General features: G+C 40.2%; 1 protein-coding gene across 1 annotated transcript in view; it reads left to right on the top strand.

Moving 5' to 3' along the window:
* SAMD3 (sterile alpha motif domain containing 3) overlaps positions 1–11,915 on the top strand; it is a 41,362-nt gene extending 29,447 nt beyond the window's left edge. Inside the window, exons 7-10 of the mRNA XM_037392703.1 lie at positions 8,705–8,908; positions 9,301–9,472; positions 11,172–11,254; positions 11,505–11,915. Of these exons, the coding sequence (XP_037248600.1) occupies positions 8,705–8,908; positions 9,301–9,472; positions 11,172–11,254; positions 11,505–11,789 (744 nt within the window). The 3' untranslated portion in view covers positions 11,790–11,915. The remainder of the gene's footprint in view (positions 1–8,704; positions 8,909–9,300; positions 9,473–11,171; positions 11,255–11,504) is intronic.
* The last annotated feature ends 342 nt before the right edge of the window (positions 11,916–12,257 follow it).

Below are 12,257 nucleotides of genomic sequence, written 5' to 3'. Positions count from 1 at the left end.
ACCATCTATACTGTGAATGCTATACACAGATGAAGCAGGGGTGATAGACCCTTTTCCTCTAAGATTAAAAGCTTCCAAATCAAGTGCTTGAATGTCTGCACAGCCAGAATGTGAGCATGCATATACAAATGATCATTCAGTGGCTGTACTTTTGTACTGTGATTTTTTCCACCAAAATTTTGATGTGCATACATAGTGTGTGGTATTGCTTGCCTCATATTTTAAAATACTTTCGAGTCAAAGTAAAAACTTTAAACACAAAATCCTGATATACATCTTGCACTTCACCTTCTTATTTATGTCACTCACTACCTCCATTGTTCTGTGAATTAACATAAAATATGGAATACAGGTTGTCCCTTGGTAGACGAAAACAGATTTCACCCATTTGCTTATGCAGTGTATTTGCCAGCTTACAAATCAGAAAGCAGTTGTGATCAGAAATAAACTGACTTACGCGGCTTCAAAAGTTTGCAGTTAGCATTGGCATGTGAGTCTAGCTCTGAAAGTCTCTGCCTGGCTCAAAAGGGTGATTATGTGTAATTAAAGCAGAGCCTGCTTTAATTAAACATCTCATTTGAGTACAAGTCAGCGTGGATCCTGCAGTAGGTTACATGCTCATTTTGCATGAAAGCAGTCTGCCTGTGCTGGGTCACCTGTATTTGTGCTCAGGGTTTGGACATGAGGGGTGGCACAGCTGTGATGCATTCTCAGTTCTCTCCCACCCTCTGGGACAAGATGGGCCCTGAGCAGTGTCCAGCTTGCTGCCTGCCTTTCAGGTTCAGACTTGTTCCAGATCAGTCTGGGGTGTTTTGAATTATTTTGAGCAAATCTCCGCTTTCTGATGGTCATAGCCTGGTTTGAGCATTCCTCCTGATATAAAATGCCCCAGTGTTCAGCATAAGAAATGTCATTATGATGAACGTGAAAGTCACCACAGATAAAAAGGCTGTCCGTTAAAGTAGTGGTATTAAAAACTGTTCTGTGCACTCTGTTTTTATGATGCCTTGTGTCTGTACATAATCCAGACAAAATAGCAAGACTTTTCAGTATTCAAAAATCAAGACATGAGATTAAGATTATGCTCACTTAGCTACCTGTGAAACCTGTTTCTTAACATGAAGAAGTTACAAAACCCAATTAATGGAAAAGATTATCCCAAACAAAGGTCCCACCATACCCCCAGTGTGAGTATGCAAGCATCGTATTCTTCAATTAGACACAGAGAAATCACTGAAACTGCTGCTGTCAGCCTTTCTTGCGTAAATTCCTTAAGCATTGATGCTAACTCTGATGCAGGTAGACTCAGCAATCAAGAAGTGTTAGCAGCTGCAACACTCTAAGCAATAACATCAGTCGGGGTATGTCTCAGCATCTAGCAAGGAAAATTTGAAATATTCTTTCAAAGGAAATATTATTAGCTGCTTCTGGGAGCTGACAAGGGCAGCAATAATGAAAAGCAATACAACAGCTGTACCGAAACTGCAACTCATCAGCAACCCAGTCCCAAAGTATGATGTAAAAAGAGCTCCCACTCAGTGCTGGCACCACTGAATTTGTGTGGCACTGCTGTTCCAGGAGATGGTTCTCATTACCATTGCATGGTTTCTACCTTTCCAGCAAGCAGATTATTCTCCATCCAAAGGAATTCCCTCAAAGGTATATTCCCAAATCATCCCAGATGAGGAACCTGAATCCAAGGTTAGCAGTGAGCAGATCAACAGCATGCACTGCAGCATCCTCATATCCATCCCTTTAACTCTACTGGTCCTATTTGAATTCACTGTCTCAAACCAGGGAGTCAGTAGGTCATGTTGGCATTCTTAAAAAAAAGGATCTTGATCTTTATTGTTAGCAACTGCTAGGCTACATTTACCATTCAGGAACTGGTGTAAACGCTTGTAAAGAGCAAGAGGTGCCTGCTGTCCTCACCAGAGGAGCTTTCATCACTCTGTGATTAGGCAGTCATGTTACTTTGGTGTTGACATTAATGACTTCTGGGATTTATGATGCTGGCTTTCAACAGTAACTGAAAGCTTAGACCTTGGAGATGCACATCATGCATAAGAATTGCTCCCTTCCTCCCCACAAAGAGATGTAGCAGCTTCACTTCCTTGGCTGTGGCACTGACTCATATAAGTGCCCTGCAAGCTGGGGCTTTTCACAGGAATATGGGGAAAAATCAAGATCCATCAAAAGGACATTAAAGAATTGGGCGTGTATTTAAAAGCCTGTCTCCAACCAAATGACTATCCTCTTGCTTCAGGAAATGGGAGACATGAAGGATTTGGAGTCTGGTTGTTTTATGTATGTATGTTTTCTTACTTTTTGTTACTCTGAGCATCTTAACACTTGCATATGTTTCCAAGTAGAACTCTGAATATCGACTGGGGGTCACTGTCAAAAGGCATCTGGAGCATGGGTAAAGAGCCCTGAAATCTGCATGGCTCCTAGATCTAGTGGCTTTAGTCACAGATACCTGAGATGCCAAGAAGATAAGGGCAGATGCAGGCCTGAATGCTGAGGAAAGGGCTCCCCTATTGCTGTCACTTGTCACCTGTGAATCCAACAGAAGGGCTAAAGAGCCTTGGCAGGACGGCCCCTCAGGCAAGGTCTGTGTTACACTGACACACAGCTACTGGATATGCTTTGCTTACCTCATCAACTTCCTTTCTGCACCTTTTTGAACTTTTTTTTTTTTCTGCTGTATTTCTCTTGAGCTTGTGACAAAAAGTCAGCTTGCTTTTTTAAAGCATTGCAGTAAATTCTCATTTGTTCCAGATTTACTTCTATTATTTAAAAAGAATGTAAATTCTTTACATTACTAATGAAGTACATACATTGCTAAATAAGACAAAATTCTATATACAAAAATAACTGAAGATCACCAATTTACATTATCCTTATTGGTGCAAGGGAAATGGATATTAACAGCGACACAATTGAAAGTCTGGCCAGAGGAGGTTGGCTGGCCTCAAGAATAAAAGATCCCTCATTTAAAGAGGCTCTTAGTTCTGTCCTGCATATATGCTGAACGGTTAGCTTTGGCTTCTTTTCTTCAGACATTGAGACAGGTTTGGCTTCCGTCTAGATAGGATTGCATTTCCACAACATTGAAGTAACTGAGCTTTAACATTATTGTCAACATTTTACTGGAATACTGCTGTGCTGTAACTAGCTTTGTTGCATCTAGAATCCTCTCTAAATTGGCATGTGACAGGCTGATGGACTTGTTCAGTAGCCAGCCTTCCCCAGATTCTTACTGTTCATACCAGCAATGTTAAAGATAACTACAGAAGATTTTAAATCACACTTGGAATAATTCTCCAATAAAGTTTAAAATACTTTGCAAAATGATGTCCCACTGAGGTAACTTCTTTTCTCCAAAAGAAAGCCAGCTCTTGGTTATCTTTCCACTGACCTTAAAAATCAACTTGTTTACAAACTAAAAACTAAAAGGAAAAAATGAAAATATTTTAAGTGAATCCTGCATTTAGGTGTGACTAAGTTAATATCAATTCACTGCGCTTTACTAGAAAGAAGGCAAATTTGCAAAATAGGGAGAAGGGCTGAAGAAAATGGAAATTGAGTTATCAAGCGAGTTACATACTGAACACATTCTGCTGCACGCATGGTATTTTGTAATTTTTTAATAAAAGCAAACCCTTTTGTGATATTAGACGCTAATAAATCCTGAGGTCAAAAATAATTTGTGTAAAATTCAAGTGGTGCCAATATTTCCTGCTCTATCAAAGATATTCAGATTTTATTTCAATGAAACTATGCTTAGAAATAACAAACAACATAAATCAGAATGGTTTTGCCCTTTAGATTTTCAGCTAGGTTGACTGAAAACAGCTATTCATCCACAAACATCTAAAGTCACTGTTCTCCATCTCCACACTGGTTCTGCTAAAGTCAGTCACTGCTGTTCAACTTACCGTGCCGGTGAGGTCCCATTGCTCTGTTCTGTTCTTGACTGACAGACACGCCCCACTTGCACCAAACCAGTTGGAATTAGAAATACACAATGATGCGGTAAATCTGTCCTTCCCCATTATCAGTTGATCGGTGTTTACATAGCACTATATACTACAGTATAGTGATTGTATTCCCCAGTAGGAATGACACCGTCCAGACACAAAATGAAGTGTTTAGATATAAAAGGCACAGGCCTGCCACTGTATATAGTCAAGGAGTCCCCAAAATCATAGCAACTTGGGTTGCTAATGCCAACCCTAGAACTCAGTACTCACTTGCTCTTTCACTGCATGCGCAGCATTGTTTTACAACATCCCAAGTGTTTTACATCATACTTACCATTGCCCATCCTCAAGGTACATAAACATTATTTGTTGTTTCCACTGCACTTTACTAAACAAGAAGTAATCTCTGAAACAGCAGCACTGGCTTATTAAGGCCAGTTGAGAACTCTCATTAATTGGTATCCAAACACTGCTACTACAGATCTGGTACATTTCTGGAGCTCTATTACTTGACTGAAGTTTTGTAATGTGTTTTATGGCTGGCTACATATATCTATTACATAGACTACTAGTTTAAACAACCTATGTTAAAGATCTTAAATTTCAGAACTACCTTTCTTCAGCCTAGAAGTGCAGCTTAAAAAGATGGAAAGGTTACAGATGGCGATTGCTCTAAGCAAGCTGAATACTGTAAGAAACCCAGTCCTAACACTGACTTCTGCTTATGTTACTCATATGTAGCGGATGACTTAAACAACAAAGTTTGGCTTTCCATCACTTTTTTTCCCCCCCGTAGATAGGTATGACAGCAATTCTTCCTTGTACTACTGCCATATTTCTACTGGTAGCTTGCCATTGGTGCTTACAAAAATGTCAGATGGTCTCATTTAGGTAATTAGTAATGTCACTAGCTAAACTAGTTCTTGAGGACAGAGCTGACTACATGAAAAGTCCATCAACGCCAGAGGTGTTTGCCTTGACAAGGGAGATGAAGATAAGCTGGAGTAAAGGTCGCAACTTGTTCTTCTCACTGTTTCTAAGCAACCCTGTCAGTTTGTCTGTGGTCACGGCACACTGGGTTGAGTTTGTTTTGCTGTTCTGCCTCTGCAAGTAAGGCACTGAAGGTGACAGCTCTTCTCGAAATAAGCTGCTGTGCTCCATGTCAGGTAGCTGAAGAAGCTCCTGCTCTACAGGCAGGAGGCTTGGAAACAGACCCACAGGAGAAGCCAGTAGTAATGGAGCTGTTTGGAGCCAGAGGCTTCAAACTAGCTCTTGCCCAGAGTAAAAAACATAAATGTAAGTAAAAAGCCATGAACGATTGCCCAAGTGTGTGTGTGTGTGTGTGTGTGTGTGTGCATGTGTGAGAAAGTGTGCTTGAGATGACAAGAATGGACCAGCCCCTGGTTTTGTGCAGTGGTCGTGCTGAATCAAGAGACAGTCCTTCCAACTTACTGCAAGTGTGAGCAGGTTAAGGTGCAGCTGAACGGCCCACGTGGGGCTGTATGAATACTAGAATGGTATTCAAAGTCAGTAACCGATAAAAAATAGATACCAAAACCCACCAAACACTGATGCCGGGAGCTTGCAGAGATGACACGCTAGCAGCAAAACAGTGCTTTGATGACTGTGAGCAATCTGCTGGAGATTTGCACAGAATTTTTTTGTGGTTTTCTGCCTTTTCTGCACTGCTTACAAAGGCTTTTTCAACCAGGTGAGAAGCAGGAAAAGCCTGATGCTGCTGAAGGACAGGAGTGCTCAGGGTGCACTCTCTAGGTGCAGGAGGGTTTGCAGAATATAAAGCCATACCAGAAAAACTAAACAGACTTTGCAAGGATTCTCAGAAAAGGAGTTCAGGTGATCACGTTACTGGGACCATTCTTCACAGGCAGCACCAGGGCATCTGTCTCAGATTGGCGTGCCAGTAAAGAGGTTACAGAATCATATACTAACACGTTCCCAGGACCGAGTATCTGTGCAAAATTTTCGGACATGTCCAAGGATAAAATAGGTAATTTTCTAACTGTGATGTGCAATTTGTCTCATGAAACATGGCACTAGAAAATTTGAGGTAGCTAATTTGATGCCAGTTTCCAGAGTTTCAGGAGAGAGCTAGGGAACATACTGACCAAGAAACCTCTTTACTGGCCAAATTGGCAAGAACTGTAATGCAGACCCAAGAGATGAACACATTGGGAAGGAATCAACAAAGTTTTGGTAAACAGAAGCATTTTTTCATAAATTCAATAGTTCTTTGAAGTATTCAACAACCCTGAGGACACAGGAAATCCAGCTGACATAGTTTAACTTCAGAAGAGATTTCACCAGATGCCTTTCAAAGGCTTTTACAGGATATAATCTGAGGGGATAAGCAGGAAGGTCCTTGCATGGATAAACAGTTAAGATAGAACAAAGAAGGCAAGGCAGAAATAGTTGGGATTTACAGTTGAAAAGATTATTAATGCTTAGTTTATGCCATTCAATGTATTTCTAAATGACGTGGAAAAAGGAGAATCATTGGCTGACCACATCTGGTGATGCTAAGGGTACTAAAGACAAAGACGGACTGAAGAATTGCAGAAGGACCCCATGCTACTCAGTGATGGGCCAAAAAAACAGCAGGTAAAATTCAATAGTGATAGATGAAAAACGAGGCACAAGGAGAAAACCCAGTCCTAACAATTAAAGTGATGGGCTCTGAGCTTACTAGTACCGTTCACAAATTATATTTTGATGTTATGCTAAAAAAAATTGGGGACAATGCTAAGCAGTAATCCAAAATGTATATTGAATGCTCAGAATTATTGAAGAAAGAAACAAAAAGGGAGCACATTATTTTATTGTATGTACCTGTGGTGTCCCTGCATTTCAACTAGTATTTTTAAGTTTTACTGTGCCCATTTCATAAAGGCTGTAGTGACATTAGAAAATATGCAAAGAAAATAACAATGATAATTGAAAGTATGGATCAGCTTTTATATATGGAATGATTAAATAGCTTAGGACGGTCTTGGCTGGCAAAAGAGATGGCTGAGGACAGAATATGAGATAGCTATAAAACTACAGTGGCAAGGAGATGGTGAATAGGTTTTGAATCCTGTACAATAATTAGAAGGCTGAAGCAGCAGGAGAAAACACGAAAAAATTTAATTTCTTCTGACAATGCATAGTTAAAGTGTCAAATTTAACGCAGGATGTTATGGGAGGTATGATTTTATGAGAGCTGGAAAAGTGACTGGGAGAAACAATGGAAGGAGAAAATCTACTGAAGGCTGTTAAATATAAAGACACAATCCTTGGCAGTCAATGAACTTCAGTTCAGTGGAGTCTTGACAGAACTCAAGGGAAGTACCACTACACGCTCACCCTTACTTTATACTTCTTCCCAGCACTCTTCTCAGACAGGTAGAGTATGGGACTAATTTGTCTTGACCCACCAACTCTGTTCCTGCGCAGCGAGGACAGGAATGCCTGCTCAAGCTGGTCACAAACACTCCTGTTGCAATACAATTAAGACTAAAATCCTCTATTAGAAAGAGTGCAGACTGTGCTAATACAGCATCCTAGCAAGGGCCAGGTCATGGTAGGTACCTGTCCTGCATGCAGGACTTTTTTTTTTTCTTTTCTTCTGTGATCCCAATGGCTATTGAAATCCATAGATATACACTAGAAGGGAGACAGTTTTTTTAATTGTGTACCTTATGCAACCATTCCCGGAATACCACCTGCACAATCTAAAAAAAGGATGTTAATTAGACTGGAAAGTTTAATTGCACGTACAGAGCAGTGTGAAGCAGTTTTGGACGTTGTGTGTTTTGCAGCTCTGCATCTTAAATGTTCTGGGCAACAGGACTAAGTGTCTTGACTCCCTCTGGCGTTGACCCAGAGGCCACCACTGACACAGACAACAGCTACATTGGTGACAATACGCATAGGAAACGCCAGTGTAAATGCAGCCTGAGCGCGGTAACTGTACTAACTGTGCATCTGTATGTTGTCTCAGCTTGTTTCAATGAGCAAATTCACTGCATCCTCGAACAGAAGCTAAAAAGCCCTAGGCGACTGCCACTGATGTACTGCTTTGGATAGCCACTCCTCCTCTTAGTAATTACTGGGTTTGGAATTACAGCAGGGACAATAATAACAGTTTCGAAGAAGGCTGTTAACGATCTTAAAGTACAGCATAACTTTTTGAAAACACTAACAGTCAAACTCCTTAAATGATGCTTAAGAGTTGCATTAAATTAAAAAAATGCATTAAGAGTTTTCTTAGTTCAGCTGGTCTTCTTGGGGGTAAATACCTCAGCTGCATAAATGTGAAAGTTAATTGTCCCGCTTTTAGGACCTGTATGAGTAAGAAGAAAATACTATTTATCTTGGTAATACAGAGATAATATTGCTAAATACTGAGTCATCATTAGAACTGCCTACTAATTTCAAATAAACCACAATTAGGCAAACCAGACACAGCACAGGAATTTCATGGACATCCTCAGATACGTAATTTCAGTTTGGGAGTCTTGGCTGATAGTATTATATGAAAGCAGATCTAAATATGACTATTAACTATAAGGGTGAGCTCACAGAACTGGTACTAAACCCATACTACAGGTACTTTCTGCTAAGCTTGACCACACTTTGACTACACTCAAGTCACACAAACTACGCCCGATAAAAACGCTAGCTGACTTGTTATGATTCTGTCCTTCATTTCTTGATAGGAAGAACCTATTCCTCTTGAAGGCAGTGCAATGGATGTACATATTAAGTGGCTTAAGCAAGAATATATGAAAACTCAGAGGAACTGGAAAGAAGTGGATAACAGAATGAATGTGACAATAGAAATACGGAGAAAGATGATACGAAATAAGGCACCTTTAAAAGACATTCTTAGACTATTTCCCTTCCTAAAATGCCCTTATCAGGTAACAGAGCTATTTTTAATACTGACATTGAATTCTGTGTTATAGATGTGATACAACCATGGGCACATATTTTACTGGATGTTTCCAGTGAAGTAACCATCGACACTGTTCTCATTAATCTAACTCATATTTTTGCTGCTAACCTCACTTTGAAAGATTCACCAGTCCTGTGTTAAACATGCCACACACAACACTAGTGGGTTCTTTGAAGTATGGTGGTGTTACCTGATGTATTTCTTCCCTGCTTGGAAAAGAAATTAAACCATCCCCTCCAGTTTATAATCTTATTTTACTGAGCTACTTTTATCCTATCTTCAAAGTGTGCACCTCGTGTTGTTTTCAGTTTTGGTTTTGAGGATTGCAATAATATCAAATATTTGTTTTTCTTTTAGCTTTTTAGGGAGTTCCAGCTTCTCACGCAAATGGACATTTATAAGAAAACAGTTGAGATTTTGGAGATTTATTCAGAAAACATATTATCTTTGTATGTGGTGAGGAATAATCCAATTAACATTATGCTGCAAGAAAATCTGAAGCGGCACACAGAGGAAGACATTCTGAAATGTCAGTACAAATCTTCTACACTCTGAATAGCAGACTTTTGTTCTTATATAACTAAACTAGCTCCAATTTCATTGCAAACACATTTTTTAAATGCCACGGTTGCTTGAAAAATATATAGTGATAGGGAAGCATTAGGAATAAAAACTAAGAAGTTACTAGGAAAATTAAATCAGTCAGGTATTGGAACTTTTTTTTCTATTGAATAAAAGACTCCAGGTTTGATAAAGTTAGTAACTACCTTAAAATAAGTGTTGCTAGATGAACAGAATTATGTATTTCTAGATACATAAAAGAGTGCTTATTATTTTCTAAAAATACACACAGAAGACTAATTTTCTGGTTTAGAAAGAGAAATTGTCCCAGAAAAAGAAAGAGATCATTTCCTTTAGAAAGAGAGGTACTGTTTCTATGGTTAAAGTCTTTATCCCAGTGAGATAAAAGAAAGAGTTACCACCAAGTGTGTTTCAAGTACCTCATCTCTGCAGAGCCACACTGCAGGAACAAGCACGGGAACTGGCACCACTGGCGAGCAGGTACCACGGGCACGCAACGAGGTCCACATACCTTGATGTGTTTGGCTTACTGGCTGCCAGGGAGCAAGCACCTGCTGCCGCTCACCTTTCTGTGTGAGAAGGCTGGGGATTGCGGTTCTGCAGGGACAAAACCTTTGAAGCAGTTAGAATTGTTACCGTTCCCAAACTGCAGCTCTATCGATGCCTATGCCTGAGCTTAGCTCTGTGAGAAGTGCTCCTTAGACTGTCATTTTCTATCAAACAGGCATAATGCCAGGATGTCAAATCAAAGGTGACACACTATGAACATGTGTGTTTCCTACAGCAGTTTCACTCCTTTTATTACCAGGCTATTTCTTAAAAAAGCAACAGAAAAGGTTAAAATACTGAGATTTTCTTTAAGCTTAAACCCACCAGTACTCAATAGGCTCATGATGGATTAAAAAGTGTCAATGAACAGCCTAATCCTCAAAGCCTTTATGGACTTTCTACTCACACCTTTGGCCTTAGAAAGCTACGGGTGCTGTCCTTTCCCCTTTTCTTATAAAACATGTCCACAAAGATTTGAACTCATACCTTAATAAAGTCCCAAAGCCTTTACTTTCCTGTTTTTCTCTCACAAACAACTTGACCTGGCACCTGGATAACAAACGCCTGACAAACTAGGCTCAGTGAAACGTACGACACCAGAAGTCTGACTTGCAAAAAAGATGTTACAGTCAGTAAGTGCTGCACCAGAGGGGTAGCAGGTACCATGTGCCAGGAGGTCCTGCAGCATCCGACTGTACCACAGCCTTCAACGTGGAGTCCTCTGGCAACAGGACTCCCCGGAGACATCTGATTTACTGGGGAGAGAGGCCTTTGGGGATGGGCAGTGGGGGCAGGAGGACTACTCAGCTTGCAAACTCCACTAGAAGCAACCCAAAGGCCTACTTACTTATTGTGACAGAAATTAATTGTATTATTAAGTAGCAGAGTGCATGAATGATTTGAATACTAATGGCCATTGCCAGCTCAGGTGCCTAAAACTTCACTGTGGTACAAACTACTCTTCAAAACGGACCTAACAACAGTTAACCTGCTTAGCTGTTAACTATTACATAGGCTGCAATCTGCTTTTCCAGGACGATACTGCAGTGTCAGAATGTTTTCATTTGTAATTTAGCAGAAATCCTTGTCTTTGACAGATATGAAAATGACTGCTGCATGTTTACTCCTGCCGGATGTCTTTGGAGACGATTCCAGTCTGTTTGCTGCTGTGAACGAGGAGGTAGGAGGCAGAGCACCAGTAGTCTTGGCCTCTTCCTTGCATCAGCTGCCTGGGCACATTGCCTGGCCTTTTGGTGGCTCAGCTGAGTTCGTGGAAAAGGATGACATTAGCCCGCCTTTTGGGTAAAGGCAAATGTTCATAGAAATATGAGCTATATTCAAAGCACTGTTATTAGGTTTACTGAATTCTCCGTCCCGTTCAACAAAGCAGTGCTGTGGCATCATTTGAAGGATCTTTCTTTTTAATTTAGGTAAAGGTGGTGACACCAGTGTTGGAAGTAAAAAATCCCTTCAATGTGAATTCATGTGAGTTTGCGCTGTATGTACAAAGAGAAGAGCTAGCCCAGCTCGATGACTGCACAATGGCCCTGGCAGCACTGGTGGCTGCATTTCATGTCTTCGATATCCCATGCCCAAAGAGAATCCACAGGACGCTGAACTTCCTGGAGTCCCTGGTCTTTGAGGTGAGGAGCCCAGCATCCCTGCCCACCCAGGTAAAGAGAGGGCTGGAAGCACCAGAGTATCCCGGTATCTGATGGTGTACACAGCGCTCCTCTCGGGAGCATTGACATTCTGTCAAAATAAATCCCTTTGTTGTGAAGATAAATCAGTGCCATTCTTTCTGGTGAAAATGTCTGTATATTTGTAATAGTTATGTTTAATAATGCCCCCCCTTTTTTTAATTGTACTCGTTACTTTTAAAAAAATTAAAACCTAAGCATTTCATTATTTAAATGGAAATTCTAAAGCAGTCTAGAGACATTACAGACAATAAACTTTTTTAGATTACTGCATGTGTCGTTTATTATTTTCCATATGGATGGAGCATTTGACAATTTCAATAATATTTGACTGTCAGAATTTAAAAAACACATTGTAAGCTAACGTGAGCACTTTGCTGCTTCAGATGTTAATCAGTTAATGTTTTAAAGTGGCACAAATCAAAGATTTATTATTACCATCATTTCATTATATTATGATCACTGAAAGACTACCTATAATAA

This window comes from Falco rusticolus, chromosome 6 (genome assembly GCF_015220075.1).
Source record: "Falco rusticolus isolate bFalRus1 chromosome 6, bFalRus1.pri, whole genome shotgun sequence".
Taxonomy (NCBI): Eukaryota; Metazoa; Chordata; class Aves; order Falconiformes; family Falconidae; genus Falco; species Falco rusticolus.
This window is presented reverse-complemented; position numbering and strand designations above follow the sequence as displayed.